At 35.6% G+C, this 24,065-nt stretch overlaps 1 protein-coding gene across 1 annotated transcript in view; it reads left to right on the top strand.

Annotated features, from left to right (window-relative positions):
• The window catches only part of LOC150085484 (uncharacterized), an 86,744-nt gene that overhangs the window by 59,622 nt on the left and 3,057 nt on the right, over positions 1-24,065 (top strand). Inside the window, exons 6-10 of the mRNA XM_090374065.1 lie at positions 1,182-1,378; positions 5,496-5,641; positions 16,469-16,511; positions 19,723-19,909; positions 22,584-22,716. Of these exons, the coding sequence (XP_090230191.1) occupies positions 1,182-1,378; positions 5,496-5,641; positions 16,469-16,511; positions 19,723-19,909; positions 22,584-22,716 (706 nt within the window). The remainder of the gene's footprint in view (positions 1-1,181; positions 1,379-5,495; positions 5,642-16,468; positions 16,512-19,722; positions 19,910-22,583; positions 22,717-24,065) is intronic.

Here is a 24,065-nt window from a genome sequence, read left to right as displayed (position 1 = left end):
ATGGAGAATACTGTGCGTGCTTCCTACTGATATTCTCAACATCTGTACTATTACCTTTCTGTTATACGACGATCTTCTTTCACGATTACAGAAGCAATGTTTATGGTTAATGTGATGACAGCATTGGTTAGAGCTCCAGGATTGTCGATTTTTGTGATTGAATCACGCCCATCTTTAAACATTCCAAGTCACCTGTGATATATGGAAGCGTACATTCACCATAAGCCTCTTTTAACATTTTATCTGATGTTTTCTTGAGACAGAAACAAATTTGAGAGCAGCACTGTACCTCGCTTGTCACGTCCGTTGTTACATAAGCGAAGCTGGACAGACATGAACTTGACTGACCACCAAGGTTGCACGAGTCAACTGCGCAGTTGCTACATGATGCAGCTTGGTTTGGTCTTAAATTCCGCAGCTCAGTTAGAAATAGCAAGCAGTACGATGGTTCATGAAAAAATTATGACCATTCTTTTTTGAACAGCCCTCGTAAGCCTTCATCGTTCCACAAGATGTTTATAAATTTCAGATCCGCTTCATTCTCTGTCGCAAACCACTCGCAGAATTTGATCATTTCTGTTTAATTGTCTTCATTCAGTGATTGTTGTATCAATAGCTTGTAAGGATTAATTTCTGTCTCTCTGTCTGTGTGTGAGAAATACGTCTCCCCTGTAATCTGCAATGTCAAGCTGTTGCGATTCTTGCCTAATTGATTTTGAAGAGCTCCAAAGGAATGCTTCTGCACCTACTTTCTCTGAACACTTCATGTTATCTCAAATTTCTTGTACAATCTACTCAAGTTATAAATAGCTTGCCTGTTGATAAAGAAACATTCCAAAACGTCTCAACGAATGCTTCAATTACTGTAGTAGAATTCAATTATTTGTTTTGTACCGCTTTCTAAAAAAGAATATGCTGTCGATGTTTAACTTTGTTCTCTGTATAATGATTTAAAATATGAAAAAGAATTAACATTATATAGGATGAAATTTATACTTAAGCTAGTCAATTCATTATTACACCCAGAATATTGAAATCGATGTTGTTAAATCAGTGCAGTGAAGCATAAAAATAATTATTCACTAAAGATTTTCTCCGCTGAAGCTCTTGTGGTAACAGCTAACATGTTGAGCTCATTCCAGTTTAATGTAACTATTCTCACGAATACCATTCCATTTCAGGCGATAATGTACTTTCTATGGAAGTAGCAAGAACAGTCCACATTCTTGCCCCTCTGATGTCACAGTCTTCCCACCTGCCCATCTTGAAGGGCTTTCTGCAACGCCTCAGCACGAGTAGCGGGACAACGCAAAGGTGGTGTCGGAGATGGTTTGTTTTGAGACACGATGGCTGCCTTTACTGGTACAGGACACCAAAGGTATGTACTAAATAAGTTTGTCATAAGTAATGAACTCCTTGAACAATAATATAGCCCTTGCTTGGAAAGTGTTATTTGAAACTGCTAAAGTACAGGTAGATTGTTAAACCATTCTGTTTCTTTCGCAACGCTATTGCCTTGTACACTGAACAAATTTTAGTGTACTTTTTCAACATCATAGGATGATAGTGAAGAGTTATCAACTAAAATGGTTTGGTAATATGTTTCAATGGAAATATAGTCAACAACTTGGTTCAAAGTATCAGTGATTTTTTTTTTTTTAGTCTTCATATCATTGAGTTGATATTAAGCATTGGTAATATTGCAGGTTCGCATGTTTCCTAATGCACAGCTTGCGTGCTGCAGCCAGTTATATTCAAAACCAAGTTTGACTGCAGCACTAATAGCTGTTGGACTACCATGAACTACTATGACTTAAACAGAATAGATCTGTAATAGGGAATTTAAATCCTCCCCCCAAAAAAGACCATTTTAGTGTTCTTTCATTTCAGAAAGTGTTCTTTCTGAGCGAAAGAACAGTTTTTTTTTCAGGGGGAGGGGTAGAACCATGCAACCCTGAGACCTAACTCAGCCATGTTGAAAAAAAAGGCCATAAAAATTCTTCGCTTCATTGACGCGATTTGAAATCGGAACTTTTCCATCGACTGTGGAGAGGATGATGATTATATTCACCGTGCCGCTACCGCGAGGGTAAAATAGCAATGGAATACCAAGAATTGGTCTTAATGTGAAGAGCGGTTAAATACAGGTCTTTAATTATGGAAAAGTAAAAATAAATCAGTTTCTATTTAGCTGTTGATCTAATGAGCTAGTCCCACCCAGTTTGACATCAAAAAATCGTATATGCATGACTCCCGCTGCGATGTAGTGACATTGTCGCTTTTTACTCAGTTTGAAAGTTTCAGTTCAGTTTCTGACGAAAAAGAAATGAAATAGTTATACAACATTATTTAAGTCACTCCGAATTAATCGGTCACAGGTGTTAGGTAAGGTTCCCCTGAATTTTTCTGATCTTCCAAACAAGATAAACTGATCATACAAGAAAAAAAAAAAACACACTCACAGATAAAGCCTGCCTAATGATCTGAAGTTGGAGAATGGGCGTTAAAATAGCAACCTGACTTCATAGAAGGAGACAGGATTATAAATCTAGTCTTTATTTAGACAGACAATGGCAAATTGGGATCAGTGCGACACTTACATCAGATTGAGGCGCATTATGACCTTGCTGGCCTGGTGCCATAAAGCCTATAAACAAACACACGAGATTGTTGTTATATATAAAATAAAATGAAATAGAAGAAAATATAGATAGAGAAGTTATTAACCACAGTACCAGGCCTAGACGAAGAAAATAAGAGAGAAAGAATGTTAAGAACCTAAAAAAAAAAAAAAACCAAGTAGAATTAAAGCTGAATTCACAGGCCAATCATATGTACAAAAGCTGAAAAGGAAATGACTGAAAGTGAGAGGATAGTAATAAAGATAAATACAAATAAATAATTAATTTTAAAAAAAATTGGTACATAGATCAGGTATTTCATCGGGGGGCTACACCTGATCATGTACCAAACACTGTGTTTCTATGCAAACCCATGTTGATGGAGAAACTATTAAAATAAAATAGATAAAAAATTGATTGATCTCCAGAAACATGAGTAAGGTAGCCCCAACACTGTGTTTAGATTAATAAATTAAGTCGAAAGTATAAGTTAAAAGTATGTAAAAAAAGTAACAAGGCAGCGGAATAGAAAAAGGAAGTAATGCATGGTAAGGGAGAGAAAAGATATTAAAAATGTAGAGGCGAAGATAGTGAGAATAAGAAAAGTGAGAATGTCCGAATCACCCTCGTATTGCACTAATAGTTCAACGGACGGAAGAAAGAAAAGTAGAAAGATGTAAAGAGAAGGAAGAGAGTTTAAAGGATACTAGGTAAGCTGGGTGTGTAAGTACCCAACCTCATAGAGAGGGCCTTGGCTGTGAGAGTGTTAGTAGAAGTGGAAATTAATACCGCTAGCTTGTAGTGTATATTTTGAGTGTTACATGTATAAAATATCGGGAGAAAGACTAATGAAAAGGAAGAAAAATTAATAAAAAGAAAAAAAATTAAAGAAAATTGTCAGTGTACTTAATCAATTGTTTCTTAAATACAAAAACGTTATACCATCAGATGAAGCTACTTGGATTAACTATATCAACCTTTGTATTTTAAATAATTATATTTACGATGGTAAATACACTTATAAACAATCTATAGGAGTTCCCATGGGTTCACAAATTTCTAGTATAGTATCCAATTTATTTCTTCATTACTACGAAGATCTCTATATTCATAACAACTCGAACCTTAATTTTTTTGCATTCCGCTACGTTGATGACATTCTTATTCTCAATATTCATTTTGAAAATATTGCAAAATCCATATATCCTATTAAATTCACTTTTAAAGAAATTTAAAATTCAAAATTTAAATTCAATTATAAAGAAAATATTGGTAACCAACATGCAAATTTTCTTTATTTAAATATTACTTTAAACAGTCCCCCTCTTCGTCATGATTTAGAACTATTCGACAAAAGAAGCAAATTTAATTTTTAGGTGTGTGTGTGTATATATATATATATATATATATATACACACACACACGCGCGGCAAGTATTCCTAGAGGACTTAGAAACATCTAAAGGCTAAAGATTATTCTTCTCCCTTAGCAATCAGCAATAATCTGCTCAAGCTCCTGCACTCAAGATTTGACTCAAATAAGTCAAAAACAATTGCAAATGTATTAATTAACTGAAATTCAGCATTAATAAAGTACTGATTACACTTCATCTCTAAAATGATGACCAGAATGCAGGACTACCACTAAGCCGATTCGTCTCTTCCAGATATCATGTTAATTGCCTTCTAAGTAATTAACTGAACAGTCCTGAGATCCAAATACGGAGGATGCGGAAAGGTCAGGGAATGACCACCGCATATTCCCGGAGCAATATGGCCTTAGTTGCTAATGCTCCTAAAACCCAAACAACAAACAAAACAACAACAGTCCTGAGATCAATGAAATCCATATGCAGCAGCACGTAAACTCTTGAAGAGACATCATGAACACCAGTCTAGGAAATGAGGATACCGTATTTATTTTGCCCTCGGCACACGTCGAAAGAAGAGGACTACTGAATGGCGAAGTTATGTAATATTATATTATATGACCATACTATTCAAGTAAATTTATTTGTAAATGAAAGACAAAATAAATTTCTCCAGGATTTTCAGAAGCAGAAACTCAATAGAAGTCATCTAAGGTCCCATGCCCTTTTAGGAATTGCAGTGACTTTAAAAATTAACCAATTAGGAAAACTTTCCTCATTAAGGTCTTTTTGGCACAAGGAACCTGATACATCAAGAAATATAACTAGCAGCCTTCAAAAAAAATCAGAAATTTCACAACATGAAAGAGCAGATTGATTTGGCAAACTATTAATAACATTTGGCTCGCATATGGTTACTGCAAGATTCTTTCCTATCGCCTTTTCTTCCTATTCCTATATTTATTTTTTATATATTTTTTCACAATATGCAATCTCAGCTATGTGAAGTGTGAAGTAACAATAGTACGTCACGTAGCTGATGCGTATGTATGTTTACTTTTTTTTTTATAATTTTCTGTGATAAGCTATTCTATGCTGAAAATTTTATATTTATTCTTTTATTCTTAATGTGAATGTAGAATAACCGCAACTGCAATTAGTGCCTACCAAAATTTCCACTCCATTTGGAAAGACCCAGTAGTTCAATCGCTGCTTAAGACAGGAGTGATTTATTCCGGCCGGTCAGGGTATGCACTTCTGAAGTACCGTTAGTGTGGGTGGCTAAGTTAATCTCTGGTTAAAATATACAGATTTCCCCCCGAAATTCGGCTGTTCATTCAATAAACGGACCACAAAATATACGAAACTTAAGAGAAGCTGGATTTATGCGCCGTTAGTTGATTTGTTACTTATCCAAAAGGATCCAACTCAATTTCATTAAACAGCACAAAACAAGAAACAATATCTTAAATATCCTACTCAACGAAGAATATTGTTTATTACAGGATCACGAGCCCATGGGAGTGGTTGTCCTTCAAAACCAAAACGTTTGCAGAGTACCAGATTCTGAATCTCCGCATGCTTTCAAAGTGACCAAGTATGGGGACCACGCACGCTTTTTTGCCGCCGATGATGAAGAGACGGCAACAAGGTTTGGTCTAATTCAGTTTGACTTATTTTATTTATTTAGAAATGGTATTCATAATTTGTTTTTTTCATATATCAATCATTTGGAAAAGCCTTAATCATAATTTTAATAAATAACAATCTAAGATCTTAAAATAAGACAAATCTAAATATATTACGAATTCTTTTTCAGATTTCAATACACAGTTCGTGTGAGAGTAGCTACTATTCTTGTCTGTATTCCAATTTCCAAGTTACCAGATATTGAATGAGCAGTTTATATGGGCTGCACGTATATTCCAAACTGCTTTCTGGCCAAAAACATTATTTCTGCGTAGTTATTCACTTATGCTTTAAATCTCCTTTTGTGCATCAGCGCGATGCATATTCACAATCTAAATTCAGTTTGTGCTGTCAAATTTCCAATAGTGCTGCGAAACTCGTCTTTTCTATCATACACTGATTTATTTTCCAAACTAAACATTTGTTTTCCAAACAGTTGATATTCAGAGTGTGTGAGCATAATATACTTCAAAAATGCTTGAAAATATTTCGAATTGTGGAATGAATAAAGTAGAAATGGAATTTCAATGTATAAAATTACTAAAAATCAATTATGAGTAGTTCGAATTCGTGAAAACTTAAATATAGGATTGTTAATAGCTGAGGGAAAAAATTACTCCAAAAAGAACTTTACGATATTAGAGGTACGAAGCACTTGACTTTGGTAATTACAGACCAGTAATCAGTGCTGCAAAAGATTCTGTTTACGACGTACTCAATTAGGGTTAGACTTTAGTGTTCATACACACACATCGTTAAATATTTAGCTACTTAAAATGCTATTAAGTTAGTTTTCTTGTACGCGAAGCAATCTGGTAATATTCACCTCTTGCAGCGAGATTGTTAGATTTTCCTGACGACGGCAGACTACATCAGTCCTTCAGAAGAAATGGAGTGAGGAGTTCAGAGTATTGATTCCTTCTATATTAAGTGGCAATTTAATGGCAGAAATTACAGTATCGTGATTTGGTCTTATGGTCTTTCGTACTACTTCCTGTTTTTTCTTTCTCTTAATGACCGTAATGTTGTAGCTGTTTATCAAGTAGCCCGGAATGTTCGTGTTGCTTTATATCATTAAAATTAAATGTCTGTGGCGTATGTGATATTTCTGAAGTTTCACAGGCAGAATATCCAAATGGTCCTGTGATTATTTTGAGCATTTAATTGCCCAGTCTTCCATGTCTTTCGGTAAACAACCAAGTGGAATCGAGATGTGCCGACCCTTTTGTAGTGGTAGGGCACGCACATCCCGATCTGTACTCATGTATAGAAGCTATTATTTTATCAAGGTGGTAGCTATTTCATCGATTACTTTTTACAGGTAAAAAAAAGGTATGGCATCATTCTACGCATGAGTCCATTAAAAATTGAATGGTTTGTTTACTTTTATGTAGAAAAATACACCTACCTCACAAAGGCCTAAGCTCCAGTACAGAAATACCTATGGCAAAAAATAAGTTCTGCAATCCAGCATAATTAAAATAAAGAATAAAAAAGCTCGTCCAAATAGAAAAATACTCGTTTATTGTGCCTTTCTTTTATTTTCCTATACTTATTGAAAAATAAAAAAAGTAGACCTTTTAAAATAACGGAATACGTCCCCCTTTTTTTTTTTTTTAACAAAACACAACGGTTCAAAATTTTTATTAAAAATAAAAAATGTATTTAATGAATTGTGTAATGAAAGAATTGGAATATCTTATAAATATACTAAAATATAAATTTTGTAATTCATCAGGAAAAGGTGAAGCATTGATGTTACTGCAAACAGAATTCAAAAAGAGGCATTTTCAAAAACTAGTAAATGGAATGAATTCTATTCTGATAAAGAAGTGGACTCGAAGTTTTCAATGTGGAATACGGTAAGAGGAAAGCTCTTAAGAAGGTCAAAATGGGCAAGCTCCATTCCATCCAAAGAAGAGTTGAGATAGGGCGAGAATGGAAATCTTAGTTCCAAGAAGCAATTTAATTGCAAAAATTGAATGTCTTGATTCGTGATGCTTATAGACTTTGGAAATGTTCATAGTATGGCTTTTTGACCAAGAATATTCATCAATTCCAAATTGAAGACCAGCAAGTTAGAGCAGAAAGGCTTCTGTGAATTTCTGAGGCACTGGAAATGTTAAGTTTTATAAAATTAGTAATTATAATGAATTCTATCAGTTCAATTTAATGTCTTAATGGTCTGTATTTCGACATTATATTCCCATCTTTGATAACAGGATATGAGCATACTTAAAACGAGAGAGATTTTCTTAAAGAAAAGAGGGAAAACAGATTCGGTCATTTACTCGTATATGCAAGAATTTTTTTCCGAAAGATATGGTGGAATTCCATCTTAGCCGTAGGATATTAAGTTATAGAACATTCTAACTCGTTATTTATTGAAAATTATTTAATCCATTTAAATGGATTTCTACGTAACTCAACAATACATATAATGATCACAGCTTTATTCTCATAAAATTAACAAGTTAGGTAATATGGATAATTTAACAAGAGTTAAAAGTAGATAACTATCTTGTTATTAATTAATTACTATTTAGCTAATAATACATAAATAACTGTTGCATCTGTTTCACACGTGAAGTCAACGTGGTAAAGCAACTTAATCCTTTATAATAGTTTACTTATTTTAAATGCCTCCTGTATTTTAAATGCAAATTGAAATGCAACGCATAAAACTGTGATTTAATAAAATAAACAAATATCTGCTTGTACCTCAGATCGCAGTATGCGGTCAGCATTTTTGTATTGCACTTTCCTTATTTCCTCCTGAATTTTAATAACAATTGAAAGATAAACTTATGCTGCAACAGGATCTAGAAAAGTTGAGTAGATGGGCTGAGAGGTGGCAAATGAAGTTTAACATTGACAAATGTAAAGTACTACATATGGGAAACAGCAACCCCAGAGCAACGTATCAACTCTGTGGTACTACACTGACAGTGGTAGAGAATGAAAAGGACCTGGGGGTAATTGTGTAGGAAGATATGAAGTTTTCTGAGCAGTGCAGACGGGCTGCAAGAGTAGCTCATGATGTCTTGTCAATGATATACAGGAATTTTTCTAGCAGGGATAAGGAGGTGATTATTCCATTGTATAAGGCAATGGTCAGGCCACACCTAGAGTACTGTATACAGGTCTGGAGGCCTCATTTCAAGAAGGATGTAGAGCTGCTGGGACGAGTGCAGAGAAGGGCAACAAGATTAGTGAATGGAACAAAGGGGGTGCTCTTACGAAGAAAGGCTTAAGTTTTGCAAATTACAGTGTCTGGAGACTAGGCACCTGCGCGGTGATCTGATTGAGGTGTATAAGGCCTTGAATGGTTTGAGCATGCTCAATGCTGATGGAATTCTTCCTCTTGCTCAGAATAATCGCCTGAGAGGGCATAAATTCAAATTGAGGAAAGACAGTTGTAGGATAGATGTGCGGAAGTTTGCCTTTAGCCAGCTTGTGGTTGACTGCTGGAACAAACTTCCATCTGTCGTTGAAATTGATAGCTTAAATAGATTCAAGGCAGAACTAGACGAACATTTGGAGCGAGTGGATGGGTGAAATTTTTTTTTTGGCTGAATCTATATAAGCTTGCTTTCTTGCATCATGTGCCTATGCTAATATAATTATGAAGTAGTAATAATTCATGATTTATAAATCGACAGGAAGTCCTTAATAGCGAATCTCAACTTGACATGCTGTTCCGACGGTTCTTAATATACAAAAATACTTTAAGATCAGTCAAAATATTATTCCAACCTTGGCACCAGTCACCCACCAAGAATTTCTTGGTGGGTGACTGATGTATATATAACTAAAGTTATCCAGAACCCACCAACCGCCTCCAAGTCAGTGATGCTTGCTAAACTGTAGGTCGTTGCTTGGAAACAACTTGTTGCTTTTAAGAACATGACCACCTTGTTCCGACTCATAACATTCCTAATATCCCCAGGGTCCTGTCAGACCCTAAAGAAGAAGGAAACATGGCGCCAATATCACCCACTAGCACAACTTTGACTGCTTCAAATACTTCTTCCCGAGTGATACAATTACCCTGTACGATATGCTCTGCTTCGAAGTAGACAATGTGTGAACAGTAAGAAATACAAAATCCAGATTTTGTCATAAACATTCCCTCATATCCAGTTCTAACGAAGGCCTGCCATTGAGATGCGTTCTTCTGATCATTTCACCAGATTTTTCTAACTGAAAAACTTTCACAGATTTATTTTAAAAATAAACATATTTCTCTTCCAATATTAAGGCAAAATAAATAGTACTGTACTCATAAATGGCTAACAGTACCATTTTAAATTGCATTCGTATATAAATGTTATATTAATTTGGGTGCAAATCTGTAACTCTCCTCACCCTGTACAAGGATTAAAACTCGATAAATGAATACATAAATCAAAATAAGCTTCTTAAAAGAAATTATTTCATATGCATAAATCAAGAACATTTCTTTTCTGCGAATCCGTCAATATTGCACATTAATTTCTTCAATTAGCGAATGGCAACAGACATAATATCCAATTCTTCAGCTGTAATATATAGAACACGGATGGCCTATGAAATATATGTGACGTATATAAAAAAATAATAATTGCCGGATTTCTGTTTGTCCGATTTTAATGAAATTTTGGATGAAGGGACAAATCGTTCTAAAGGAGCGAAATATAAACTTTGATGAAAATGTGTTCACTGAAAGTTGAGTTGCTGGGTGAGGATGGACATAACGAAGGCAGTAAGCACTTCATGCTATTTAAAAGTGCCTAAAAATTATGATGTCACTGTTTATACATTTCGTAATGGCAGAAAACTGGACTGTTAATTTTATTTAGATCATTGAAATTTTCTATGAGCTTCACCTTAAGTCATGCTCTTGAATTCGTACGAATTTATTTCCAGATGACAAAATGGCTTGCAAAATTCGATAAATGGAGGCTCTCTTAGGTGAAGCGATTTTTAATGTGGAAGATTATCAATTTTTGTTTTTTTATCTCTCCCCAAAATTCCTCCTTGTTTCTTCAACACGTGCAGTAACAGAAGGAAATGTGAGCGAACGCACCACCACTTCCTTCTTTATTTATCGCGGGTAATTTTAGGGTTTAACCAGGAGATGGATGTTCATATTGTCAGTATTTCGAAGCTCTGTTAATCTTATTTTGTTCTTCATGATATCAGTACGGCATGAATTCATAAAATGATGAACGTGCTTAAGTGATTCTGTTTCTTTCTCTTACTATGTGAATTGCTTTTCAGGAACCAAACAAGGATTAATAATTTGTAAGTATGGATGACGCTTGTAAGGCAAAGCTCTGGCTGATCTAGCATTTAATCCAATATAACACCATTCGCTTTTTGGAAAAGAACTTGCTTTTCGTTGGTTTTTCCCCCTCTTCTGTCTAGCAAATAATGTTACGTAATGGCAGTTCATTCTCCGAAACATTCCAAATACAAACTCGTAATAACATTGTGTTCAGCAGAAACCACGTTTGTTGTTAAATGGACTATAAACTCATATCACGCCATTTTAATGTCTTGTGCGTCAACAAAAGCAGAAATTGCGTCGGTGATGAACCGCACTCGGAACTTTCCAAGCATTTTTTTCTTTCATTTTAGTTGTTTTATAGCAAACTGTAATTCCTACATGTTTCTTTTAAACGTGACTCTTTTATATTAAGCAACACGTGAAAACACCAGGTAACCGTTGTGGAGTTATTCGCTTTGCCCTTTCTTTTTGGTACTTCTTTACTATCCTAAATAACTGCTATAAATTCCACAAGTGTATCGATTTTTATCTTCCCATGCAATTTGCTTAATGCACAACGCGTTACTGCTACTGAATAAACGGAGATTTTACATTCAGGCTGAACCACATGGCCTCTGACATGGGCAGTTGAACACCACGTTCATTCACGTTATCTTAGCGGAATATTTTTGAAACGATTATTAGAAAATAATTTGTAAAGTAGCAGGTACTTCCTTACTTGTAAATGGTTATCAAACACGTGTTCAGAATGAAAATTTTCTTTGCTGAGATATTCTGGTTAGTATTAACGCATTCTAGTACCCATTCCCATAATAAACAGAATTTTTGTACATTACTCCCTATGAGGCCGACCATATTTTTTTTATAATCAGACATAATATAGATAGACTCCATGTTCTGTATCGTTCATGCTTATTAGAATGATGACTACACATCCATGTAACGCAAGAGGCTTTTTAAAAAGTGTTTTCGCCAAATTGTATTTTTCTTTTCTTCTAGTGATGAGGTTTTTTATAAAAGCGAAGTTTTGCGTACGTCTAATAATAAGGAGAACAAAATAATTGTCATCGTACTGAAGGGTACTATTTTCAAAATAGATGCCTGGTCCCAAAAAAGAATGTTTTGATACTCATGGGTGATTTCAATGCAAAAGTACACAAGACAGTCTCTTCTAGTCCGGAATGCGGTAGGTTTGGTCTTGGCATTGGAAATGAACAGGGAGAATGAGTAATTGAATTTTGTCATTTGAACAGTCTTGTCATATGTAACACCTGCTTTCAGCAACACCCGAGAAGACTTTACACGTAGAAATCTCGTGATGATAAAACAAGGAATCAAGTTGATTACATCCTTATTCAACAAAGATGGCGTTCCAGTGTTATCACAATAAAGACACTTCCTGGTACAGATAGCGGCAGTAATCATCAGTTATCTCCCATCATTCTCAAGCTGAAGCTGAAAAAGATCATGAATACGGTTTTTCCCTAGATGGGCTGGACGTAGAAAATGTGGAATTTATAAAAAAGCATTTTTTATAAATTCTCCAATTATAGGAAAAATATAAAAAAGCATTATTAAAGATTCAGCAAATAGATACATTAGAGAAAGAATAAAGATTAGGAAGCCATGGATTACAGAAGCTAACTTATTGAACAGAGAAGAACTGCAAAATCCCAGGGTGTGGAAACGAAGAATATCAGGAACTAAGCAAAGTCGTCAAGCGTTGTGCAAGAACAAACAGGATTATATCAATCAAAAGTGTAAATAAATCGAATACCACAACAAACGGAACAACACTAAGATGTATGGACTTAAGGACTTAATAATCTTTATAGATTATTAAGTCCTTAAGACAAAAGTTCCATCCAAAACTTAATCTAATTAAGGACTCCAAGGGCGCAATTTTAACAGAGGAGAACACAATTAAATGAAGGCGGAAAGAATACTGCAAGCAGCTCTTCATAGGACTTGCTGACACTAATAATCTGCTACCCCATTTTCAAGAGTGTGATCATGAACCAACTCCACTGGTTCATGATCACACTCTTGAAAAGATTTTGGAAACGGGACAGTGGCCATCAGTGTAAGAAATAAATTTTCGTTCCCTTACCAAAGAAAAGGAGATCTGAAAATTTGCTCAAATTATAGGACTATTAGCCTAATTTCTCATGCTAGCAAGATTCTTCTTAAAGTCATACTAAACAGAATTTCAAGAAAACTTGAAGAAAGGGCAGAGGAACCAGAAATCAGATCTTATATCTACGACTGGTTATTGAAAAATGCAAAGAATTCAATATTCCAGTCATTTTGTGTTTTATAGATTATTCAAAAGCATTTGATTGTGTTCAACATGAGAAACTGTGGAAAATGACTAATATGGGATTCCCAATCCACATGATTTAACTAATTAAGCTACTATACCAGGAACAGGAAAGAACTGTGAGAACTAACATGGGAAACCGACTTTTTCAAATCGGTAACGTGTCAGACAGAGTTGCATTTTTTTCACCTCACCTTTTTAATCTTTATACTGAAGATATCATGCGTGAAGATTTGGACACTGGCGTAAAAATTGGAGGACTGAAGATAAACAACCTTCATTATGCAGATGATACTGTGCTAATTTGCAGTTCCAAGTATCATCTTAAGGAAACTCTGTGGAGAGTATGTACAACAAGTAAAAAAAGGACTGTTTCTGAATGTGTGTAAAACTAAAATTATGATGATTGCTGATAATCGCGGTTCCAGTAATGTGAATGTTAATGGGCAAGGTATCGAAGAATTTGAATTTGATTACTTAGGATCAAGAATAAATAGAAAGTGGCTGCTGCTCAAATGATGTAAAGAGACGACAGGCAATTGAAAAAACATTAGTCATTGATCTGCCCCTAAATAAGAAACTGGGAATCACCGATTCGTTGATTTTTCCAGTTGTCAATTATGGGTATGAAGGGTAGAACTAAAGAGTTGACAGGAAGAAAATTGAGGCATTTGAAATGTGGTGTTACAGGAGAATACTGCGTGTTTCTTACCTTGATCGAAAAACAAATGAGTGGGTATCGAATACAATTGGCAGGCCTAAAATTCTTCTTCATAGCATCAACAGAAGAAAACTCAATTTTTGGACACATAGCAAGGATGGAAAACTTTCTGTTGAAAAAATATAATGGAAAGTAAAATCGACTTGGTGGAAGAATGCAACTAGGTGGAAGAATGGATCAGTATACTTCTGGGCATGACATTTTGCAATGTCGCTCGTAGCGCACGATATTGATGCCGTTGGAAGAATTTGTTGGTGGCCACAACGGCTCCTCAGGGAGCTGCGTGACTGGAAGAATAATTTCCAAAATAATTTTAGATGTGTTCTCATAAACACTGATTTGGCTTAGCATTAGCAACATTTTGTATAGGAATGGACTGGTCTGTGGTGCTGGTGAAAGTTTAAAATCGGGAACGGCTGATATAAGATTGTAATTCACACACTGGGCGATCAGTTTTTGAGTGTCGACATCGAAATCCTTCCTACTTCGAACGTGGAATGATGATGGGGCATGAGATGCGGATGCCAGTACCTCGACAATAGACGACATGGTTAAGTACTCCAGTTCTTTGGTGTCACTAGTCTGCCATGACTGGTTCAACAGCTGCGGAACAACTAGCATACGTGTAGTCGGCGTCTGTGGTGAGAGTCGCGTGTCTCGTCTTGTACCACAGCAGCGACGCAGCATAGTGGCCGAACTAACCACCCAATATAACGTAAGAATAGCAAGACCAATTAGCACATAGACTATACGCCTGACATTAGCTCGTAGAGGCTATCGCAGTGAGCATGCGTACCCGTCAAGGGCACCCATGCTCACTGCAAGACACAAGAAACTGCACCTTGCATTCGCACGTCAGCATCGATACTAGATCGCCGAAATATGGAAATCTGTCTTCTTGTCTGATGAACCCACTTTCCAACTCTATTGTGCTGGTGAGTGTATCCACATTTGGAGAAAGCAACATGAGACCACAGCACCTGGATGCACTGCTGACGTTCGGCAGGCTGGAGATGCTATTGTTTGGGGACTGTTTTCGTGGCACACCATGGGTTCTCTGATTACCGTTAATGAACGGCTCAATGGGAACATTTCCATCGTCGCCGGTCAAGTACACCCCCTTCACGATGACAGTATTTACTGTGATGGTTAATGGTTGATTAGTTGTTTTAGGACAGAGGTTCCCAAAGTGCTTGTTGCGTCCCCCCCCGAGGGCACACTTGGTTGGGGGTGGGGGGCTTGTTGTTTCCTTGAACTTTTTTTTAACGAAATATGGCCCGAAAAAGTAAATTACTTTTTTCAGGGCAGTAAATTATGGCTGCGATTGGTAAATATTTATATACCAGACAGGAAATGCACATACTATTACCACTATCTTCAATTTCTCTCGGATAACCAGTTTTTTGCTAGCTGCGATCCTTCATTTTGGTATGGAATAATACAATTCACTGTAATCTCCCTGAGTACAGGAATTGAATCAGTGACCGGAGTTATTGCTCATAATCAATGGCTTGTTAGATGATCCGAGAACGATATTACAAACCCTTAAGGAAACAGTGAAAGCAACGTAGTAATAAGAAAAAAGGATGTAATATTAAAACAGCAGATGTTGTTCAATTTCGTAACATAAGTCTGGTAATGAGAGAGAGGGGGAAAATGAAGGGATGAAAGCGAGAAGTTTCAAATTAACTGAATGGATATTAATATAATCTGCAAAACTTTCCCCCAAAACTCGATTAATTTTACTTAATAATTACAACTTCCTGGTTGAGGAATCATTTGAAAATTGATTTTCAGATTCATTAGACGCTGATAATTTCAGAAAGATGTAATGTTATCTCAAGTATACAAACAAGGAAGTTTGATTACTCTAATGGGTGCAATTAGGACAACACGTTATAATTCAGTGCGCGAGAGCAGTATATGTGGGACATAAACTAGTTACAGACGATGCATTAGATTGACGGTTAGCAATACATCCCGAAGGCTCTGGAGGTGTCGCTATCAACAGAAGGCATAAATTCATTTTGTCACTAATTGGATCTTGGTGTAGTCTTAGCGACTGCTTGCCACCGATTGCCTAAAACATAAATTTCTGTTTATGTTTAAGTCACTTTGGCGAATAAGTTTCAAAGATTAATGAATTATAAAGGTAAGAGATGATTGTATAAATAAACCATTTGGGGAAGTATATTTGCAAACTCCCATTATTATTAAATTTTAACTTTTATTAATATCGATTTCCTCACTTCAATGTGTCTTAAACATATCGGTTGCGTCGGGATTATTCTGGAGCAAAATATTACAGAAATACAAAACTGAGTAGTGAAATGATGTCCCTATTACTAAAAGTAGTTTTTTGTATCTAAATTTATTTTTCTGGTAGTTTCTGATATACATCTTTCCTGAAAAAATTGAATTGAAACGAGATGTCTTCTGAAATTCATTGACTTTTTGTTGTTTTTTTCTCCTTTAGGTGGATCACTGTGTTGACTCAGGTAGCTTCATCAGTATCACAAGTAAGCAGTATATTTTTAATAAAATTTTATGGGAAACGAAAGCTATAAGAATAGGATCAATACAATGTTAATTAGGTAGAAATTTCTTTAAAATCACCTAGCTATTATTAAGGAAAAATTATATCGTATGGTTATCTTATAGAGCACATCTTAACCTTCAGAAAATGAGTAGTTAACGCTGAGTAAGTAAAGGGTATAGTACTCCGTAGCCGAGTGGGCAGGAGCGGGAGTGCAGTAGCACACACTCTTTGAGTAGACCGGGGTTCAAGCCCCTGACTGCTGAATACGGTCGATCTGCCAACCCGCACTGGACCAGCGTGGCAGATTATGGTCATTTCCCTCAGCATGAATTGTTGAGGAGGCTTCCATCCTGCAGTGGGTTGATAATGGCTGCACTTTACTATAGTACGAGATTAGGTTTAAGAATACAATTATGCGAGCAGGATCAAAACATTTTTTAAAGAGTTTCTGAAGATGAAGTTTACACGCCTGTTACAAACTGGTTTAATAGCATACCAGCATACCACGTTTCAAATACTCGATGATGTGACTTTAGCTGCTAATAAAGAGAAATCCTGAAAAGAATGCCCAGCCGGAAGGAGATTGATGTTACTATTGAAGGCTTTGGGAGGATGATATTAGGGTACGTGGAAGGAAGATCACAAATAGCCAGGATGTTTATGTTTAAGTCACTTTGTCGAACAAGTTTCAAAGATTAGTGAATTATAAAGGTAAGAGATGATTGTATAAATGACTGTATGTGCGGATTCGTATTTCTGACACCGAATGGAGGAAGAAATAGAATTTTGTAAGCCATAAGGGAAGGGGGAGTGGGGAGATGCCCTCCTGGAGGAGAAAACTTACTGCTGGGAGGAGGATGGTGAGTAGTAGGAAGAAAATAATGCTCAAGAACGTAATCTCTAAAGGTGTTCGCATATTTTCTCGATGAGAGTTCTTATTCTGTTAATTTAATTCGGAAAACGCCGTCCTAGCCCCTTGCAGCAGTATCTGTCTTTGCGAGACAGTAATGGAAGAGTTGGAAAGCCAGTTATGATTTTCGTCCTAACTAGGGAAAGCCAGATACGATGAACAGTGCTCTGGTATACTGTGAATGTGTTTGCGGTGTTCTTTAATTCGAAGGCGTAAATTTCTCACTCTCTTATCTCACCTGGTCGATGACTTTTCTATCCGGGAAGATAAGAAACCTAGCCACTAAAACAACTTTGTTACTTTATGAATTTCTATTTTAGAGCATGGTATATTTTTCAGTGAGTTTACAGGAACGTTGTATCTTGCATAAAGAGATTTTTGCGCGTGTTACGTGTTCATCAACTTGTATACACAGTTGCTATCATGAAATAGATACATCTAGCATACCACTGAATTGTACAGTTAACTGAATAACAAGAAATATGCTACGGAATCTATGCCAATCATTTGATCACATGCAAAACGATAGAAAAGGAAAAAAACCATGCCATTTATGTTTTCTAAATGTGGGTGTCATACATGTGACAATATTAATTCGTAATATAGTATACAGAGCATCCAAAAAAGTATCCGAACGAGATTCTGCCACTGTCCCATTGAAAATCGAGTCCAGTCAAATCAGATCTCTTGAAATTTATATTTTGTGTGGGTTTTTTTTATTTTTTTTATTTTGAAATATGACTTCTCTTATCCTTTTTGTTGTTATCTATATCATTGCTAATAATTGTAAAGTTAGGTTATTATTGTTGTATGATGTTTTTCATATGCATTCATGTTTTAAAACTTCCGATTTTTGCTTCTTGTGTTCCTTAAAATATTCCAGTATCTAATTTTTCTTTTTGTCTCCTCTACATATGTAGTATGTTTCGTCAGTCAGTCAATGTTTCGTCAGTCAGAGGTGATCTAATGTTTATTGAATTAATATATTCCTTGAAGTAATAATCAAATTCTGTTAACGGGTTTAAATATGTAATCATGTTAAATGTTCTTACCAGCCTTTAATGTATAGAACTATGATGGATTTGGTATAATTCATCAAATGTTTATTTATCTAATCAACCTGAAATTTCAGAAGTACAAGAATTTACAAAATTTTACTAACTTCACCGTAATCGCATTATGGTATCAGAGAAATTGAGATTGTAAATTTGAAATGGGTTAAAAATAGAGAAATCGTTATGGGTATGAGTTAATTCTGCATTATTCAAAGATGCCTATTCTGTAAGTTTTATTCCTACAAGCCAACTCGCGCATACCACGTTATCGATGTGGCAATTTCTGACGGAAAAAAGCAGTCCCTTCGGCTCGAACATCCTCCGTACTCCCTAGTTTGGCCTACATCTAATCTTTTTTCTATTCGCTAGTATCAAAAAATATGCAGTTAACTTCGCAACCTCTTTGAAAGAAGTCCATCAGCGTACGTAAGAACATTGAAATCGATATAAATAAAGAAGTTTCAGAAATGGTTCCAGTCGTGGTACAAAAAATGGCTTCATTTAGAAGTTCCTAAGTCAAAAGAACTTATCAGTTCGCTTTTATCCCCCCCATCAAATATGAGGAGGACAAAAACAAATTGGTAAGTTCGAATTTAACTTCCCAGGCACCTTTCATTGCTTTAAAGTTGAGTTAAATCGATAATTTAACTCAGTTAATTAACTATAATTAACGATAATTAATTAATTATAATATTAACGATAGTAATTAACTACTGATTAACGATAGTTAATTAGCAGCCTCTGTACACAAGGCTACTAGATACTCGTTCGCCACTAATATTTCCAAACTACTGGATTGTATGAGTAACTTACTTATAGGATAAGTATCGAGGGATTGGTATACGTCCTGTAATATAATTCCGATGTTTGTGTAAATAAATTAATTTTTAATTTAATTAACTTTTTATTAAAATATTTGCTTGAATTAAACTTTTTAAAAATTCCTTTTATTCTTCGTTTCTCGATTATGTTTAAGAAAAGTAGTATTTATTTATTTATATATACACGTTTCTCACACACAGGGCACACAGACCTTAAATAAAAGTGAGAACACTAGGAGTTACAGAAAATACAAAACAGTAATAATCAATAGAAAACTATAATTAAAATATATACATTAAGAAAACAGAGAAAGGAGTAAATTCTTATAGATAGATGGATTAAGAGTAAAATCAATGTTGTATTTGAACCAATGTACTTTAACGTTGTACTTTATTTGAACCCAGGTAGATCCTTACATGGAGACCAGTCTCAGGAATATTCAGCTTCCTCCAACATCTTTCACAATTTCTGAATGTCAGGGATTCCTTGGAAAACTCAGTCAAAGGTGGAAATGTTGGAAAAGACGATATTTTGTACTCAAAGATGCCGCTCTTTATTTCTTCATAGACTACACTGCCCCTACTGCCTTAGGTAAGAAGTCGTCTTCCTTTATAATTACTTTAGGTTATTCTTTTTTTCTTACATCATTTTTACCGGATTCTACATAAGTTAGTTTAATTGGAATTTCACTATTTCTGCCTAGCAATGAAACTGGAATCCGGTTGCGTTGTACTTTGAACCTTTAATTTCTTGATTGGTTAAATTTTATTTTGATAAAATTAAATATTAGGAATACATGGGTGTTTCTGAATCTTGCAGGTGAAAAAACTGCAGTTCGTTGTAAATGTTTTATTCTGAAGAGAATTTAAACCTATATTGTAGACAAAAAGTAGTAATTAATAAGCAAGTTAAGTATATTTTTAATTCTCTAATAATGGTAAGTCCTTTGTCACTTTATGCCACCCCTACATTTAGTTACCTTCTATATACCTCATTTGTTTGGGCCATAAATAGCTTTAGCTGTAAAACGCTCCATACTTTTGAAAGGAAGATTGAGGAAAACATTTCAATTGCAAATTCATCACATAATAACGTGATATGAAATTTTATGGCTCATCTATGTTTAGTTACGTGATTTTTTTGCGTAATGCATTACTCCTACTCCCATAGTACAGGAGCCTTTTCATCACAATCATTTACATAAACCGCTACAATGCACTACTGTTCAGGTTCCAATACGTTTAACTAAACTGAAATGCCAGTTGCGAATGAAATTCTGATGTGCTCTCTAGCAAATGAAAATCCCGTTGTCGAATCCACCAGTGAAGGAGTAGGATTTTTAAAATCTTGTCCTTTCTGTCAGTATTAGTGTTAGAACATATTCAGTTCCTGTGGAGTCAATTTGAAGGGTGTTAAATGACTACTGATACTGACTGTTGAGAATACCGTGTGCACATATTTATAAGAAATCCTTCACCTCGCTCGATCTTACTCCCTTGCCAACTGACGGGTAAGATATCCAGAACTTTGCTATAACATGTCTTAAAGATAGTGAAGAAATATGGTAGTAGACATAAGAGGGAAACTACATGCAGAATAAATGTATACAGAGTATATATCTGATTACGCGAAGTCCGGTGCAGCTACATCCGACTGATTACTTTTTCCATAGAATCATCTCGGTTTCTCTCCTCTGTAATTATTCAGTGACCATGCATTATTGAAGATCTAATTTTCTTTCCTGCCCTAAGCATTGTTTCCGTTTGTGCCTTCACGTTCTGGTTACTTCAGTCAACACCTTATTTCTTTATGAAAAATTTAATATGTCGCCATTGGTTATTTAAGGAACCGTATCCATACTGGACTATCTTTAAAGATTCCAACATTACCTGTATTATCATTACAAACTTCTCAATAACATCCCTCTCCCGTAATATCCAGAATGACTTCTCTAAGAAAACTATTTTGTACTTTTTCAAAATAAACATTGACATTATATAACATTCTGCTGTTGTTTGAGAACTTTTCTTGTAACTGCACACTCGAATTGGTAGTTGCCTTCATTACGCAAACTTCAAACTAAATATTGTCAGTATTCACTTTGTCTCAGTTTATAAACGTTTTGATACAGCATTCGATAAGGATTCTGTTCGCTTGATACCTGCTATACAAGTAGGTTCAAGATGGCTTCTCTCTCTCTCTCGCTGGCCTGTTCTGTTATCTCTTTTGTCATTGCTATTTTTGACCTTTCATATATTCTTCCTTCAGTTCTTCAACTTCAAATTACTTACCCGAGACTTTTGTTGTTGTAATAGCATCAGCGACGAAGTCTATATCCGTGTATACTGTCTGTAAATTGCGTGTCGTGAGGTCGATTTTCTGTTTGCGGGGAGAAAAAACCACGCTTCCCTCGCGTGAGACCGATTAACTCAGCCACGTTGTGAAAAGGGCCCATAAAAGCTCCTCACGTCATCGACGGGACTCGAACTCAAGACTTTTCCACTCGATGGCGGGGATCCTATCAACTGCACTACCACGAGGGCCCCGAGACGTTGCTCAGTAGTGCCACTATGCTTCATTCCCGTTTTATAAACAGAAAATAAGAATACTGTTAAGCACGTAAGTAGCGAATGTATCCCAATCCACTGCTTATCAATTTTTAAAATATAAAGCAGAATTATAATTGTTGAACTAACTGAAATGCTTACCGAAGCATGCCGTTACTAATTAAAGTGGTCGAACCCAGCGAGCGACACCCTACTGGTTAGTACTGTTCAAGGGGAGTATTTTCAGATGCTCATTGTAAACTATAGATTTTGAGAGCTGGTGGTGAAAAAGATGGAACGAATTGGTTTTCTTGCAGTATAAGATAACAATGTGGCTCATTAATCAGTTGGATCAATAAAACAGGTATAGGCATTAAGTAGGATGGATGTGAATAAGTTTAATAATGGAGAAAAAGATTTCATTTGCTACAGAAATTAATCTTTTTTTCCTTGGACTTGACGTTTTACTGGACTTACGTTTTACGTCAATTCCAAGGAAATTTAGCAGGATAATTGAAACTAAAAAATAGTTTTGTTTTTTATGTGTGTGCGTGAGAATGGGATTATATTAACTACCATAAGCCACTGTGTCATGTATTTTTTGTTTAAAGAGGTATTTAGTTTTTATTACTAGGAGCTATTGTGGTTTTATTAAACTCGAGTTGTCAAACTGCTAGATATGATTCATTACCAATAATTATTGATTTGTTTATCTACAGGGATGTTTCATCTTCACGGTTATAAAGTCCAGAGTTGCAGCAGTCAAGGAAAAAACAGTTTTGAAGCAGTTCCTCCAGAACCACGATTTAAACATCTCTACTTTTTAGCCGATTCTGAAAATGACAAAAGAAGGTACTTTTTTTTTTTTTTTTTTTTTTTTTTTTTTGTTCTTCTGTGAATTCCGTATACTTCCATCAGATAAAACATATAAAACTAACTGATCCATGTACGTATATCCACACGTTCCCAATTAATTGAACAAATGGTCTTTAATTTTTTTTTTTTTTTGCACAGAATAAAATTTAAACACTTAACTTTTCCTGTACGCATGCCAGGCAGTTCAAACTCAGTCGAACATCACAAAATTCCCTCGAAAAAAAACTAAAAAGTTTATATTTATTTTTTGTGTGTCCTAAAACCCTAAATCTACCCTTCGTCATACTGTCCTATTCCAAGAAATGGGCTTTTATCAGATTTTATACAATAATTCCTTCCCAACTGCCAACTTGAGATAATGCGTTTTATATTTTTATACCAAACTTTACACCCATCGAGTGTAAAAGACACTATTATATTGGCAGCACACCTAAAGAGTGATTATCATCGAACCCAATAGTTTTCCCTATCATTTTTAAAAGACGAAAATGCCCCGCTTATTCTTCACTCTCCGGGAACGCGGGCTTGCTGAAACGTAGAGTGGTCCTTGTTGCCTACTAATCTGATAATTACTTGGTAGTGTGCGATAATATTGTGACAATTATATAGTAATTAGGAGTGACCACCGAGTAGTTGATTGGTTGTAGGCGTATCAGCAACTTAGGGTTTATTGCACCGTATATAAAATGTCTGTAAATTGTGCTTGCTCTGTCCTCGATTTGCTGTTTGCTGGCTGGACGAAAAAATAGAGTTTCAGTGAAGAAAAAAACCATCTGAGACCGGCTAACTCAGCCGCGTGGTAGAAAATGCTCATAAAAGTTCTCCCCGCGTCATTGACGGGATCAGAACTCAAGTCTTTTCCACCCGGCATGGGAAGGATGACGATTCTGCTGGCTGTGCTACCAAGTGAGCCATCGGGTAGTGTCTAATTACTATGAGTTTTAAAAATCGAGCTACAGAAACACATCGAAGGAATGTTTCGGTAGGTTAATTTAAACCGGTATGTGGTGAGAGGGACAGGGTGACTGAGAGATGGGATTTCTATCTTTAGTTAGCTGCTGTGACAGCCTCTACATTCGGTGGATAGTAAAATATTGACCACCGATATAATAAAATGTTTGGCCTTCCCGTGCAGGATTTGAACATGCAGTGGCACGGATGTCATGCGATTATGAGAAGTATACAGAAATATGACTAGTCGCATAGCCAATTAAAACATATTCCATATTTTCAATGTATCCGAGATCTTGGTGAGTTGGCTAGCCAGAGAAAAATGTTTTCTTCCGAATGTTCTATAAACCACATCTGTACTTTGGCACAGGTGC

This window comes from Mastigoproctus giganteus, chromosome 5 (genome assembly GCF_048544385.1).
Source record: "Mastigoproctus giganteus isolate SK-2022 chromosome 5, ASM4854438v1, whole genome shotgun sequence".
Lineage (NCBI taxonomy): Eukaryota > Metazoa > Arthropoda > Arachnida > Uropygi > Thelyphonidae > Mastigoproctus > Mastigoproctus giganteus.
The sequence above is the reverse complement of the archived record's forward strand: the minus strand, read 5'-3'. Positions and strand labels throughout refer to the sequence as shown.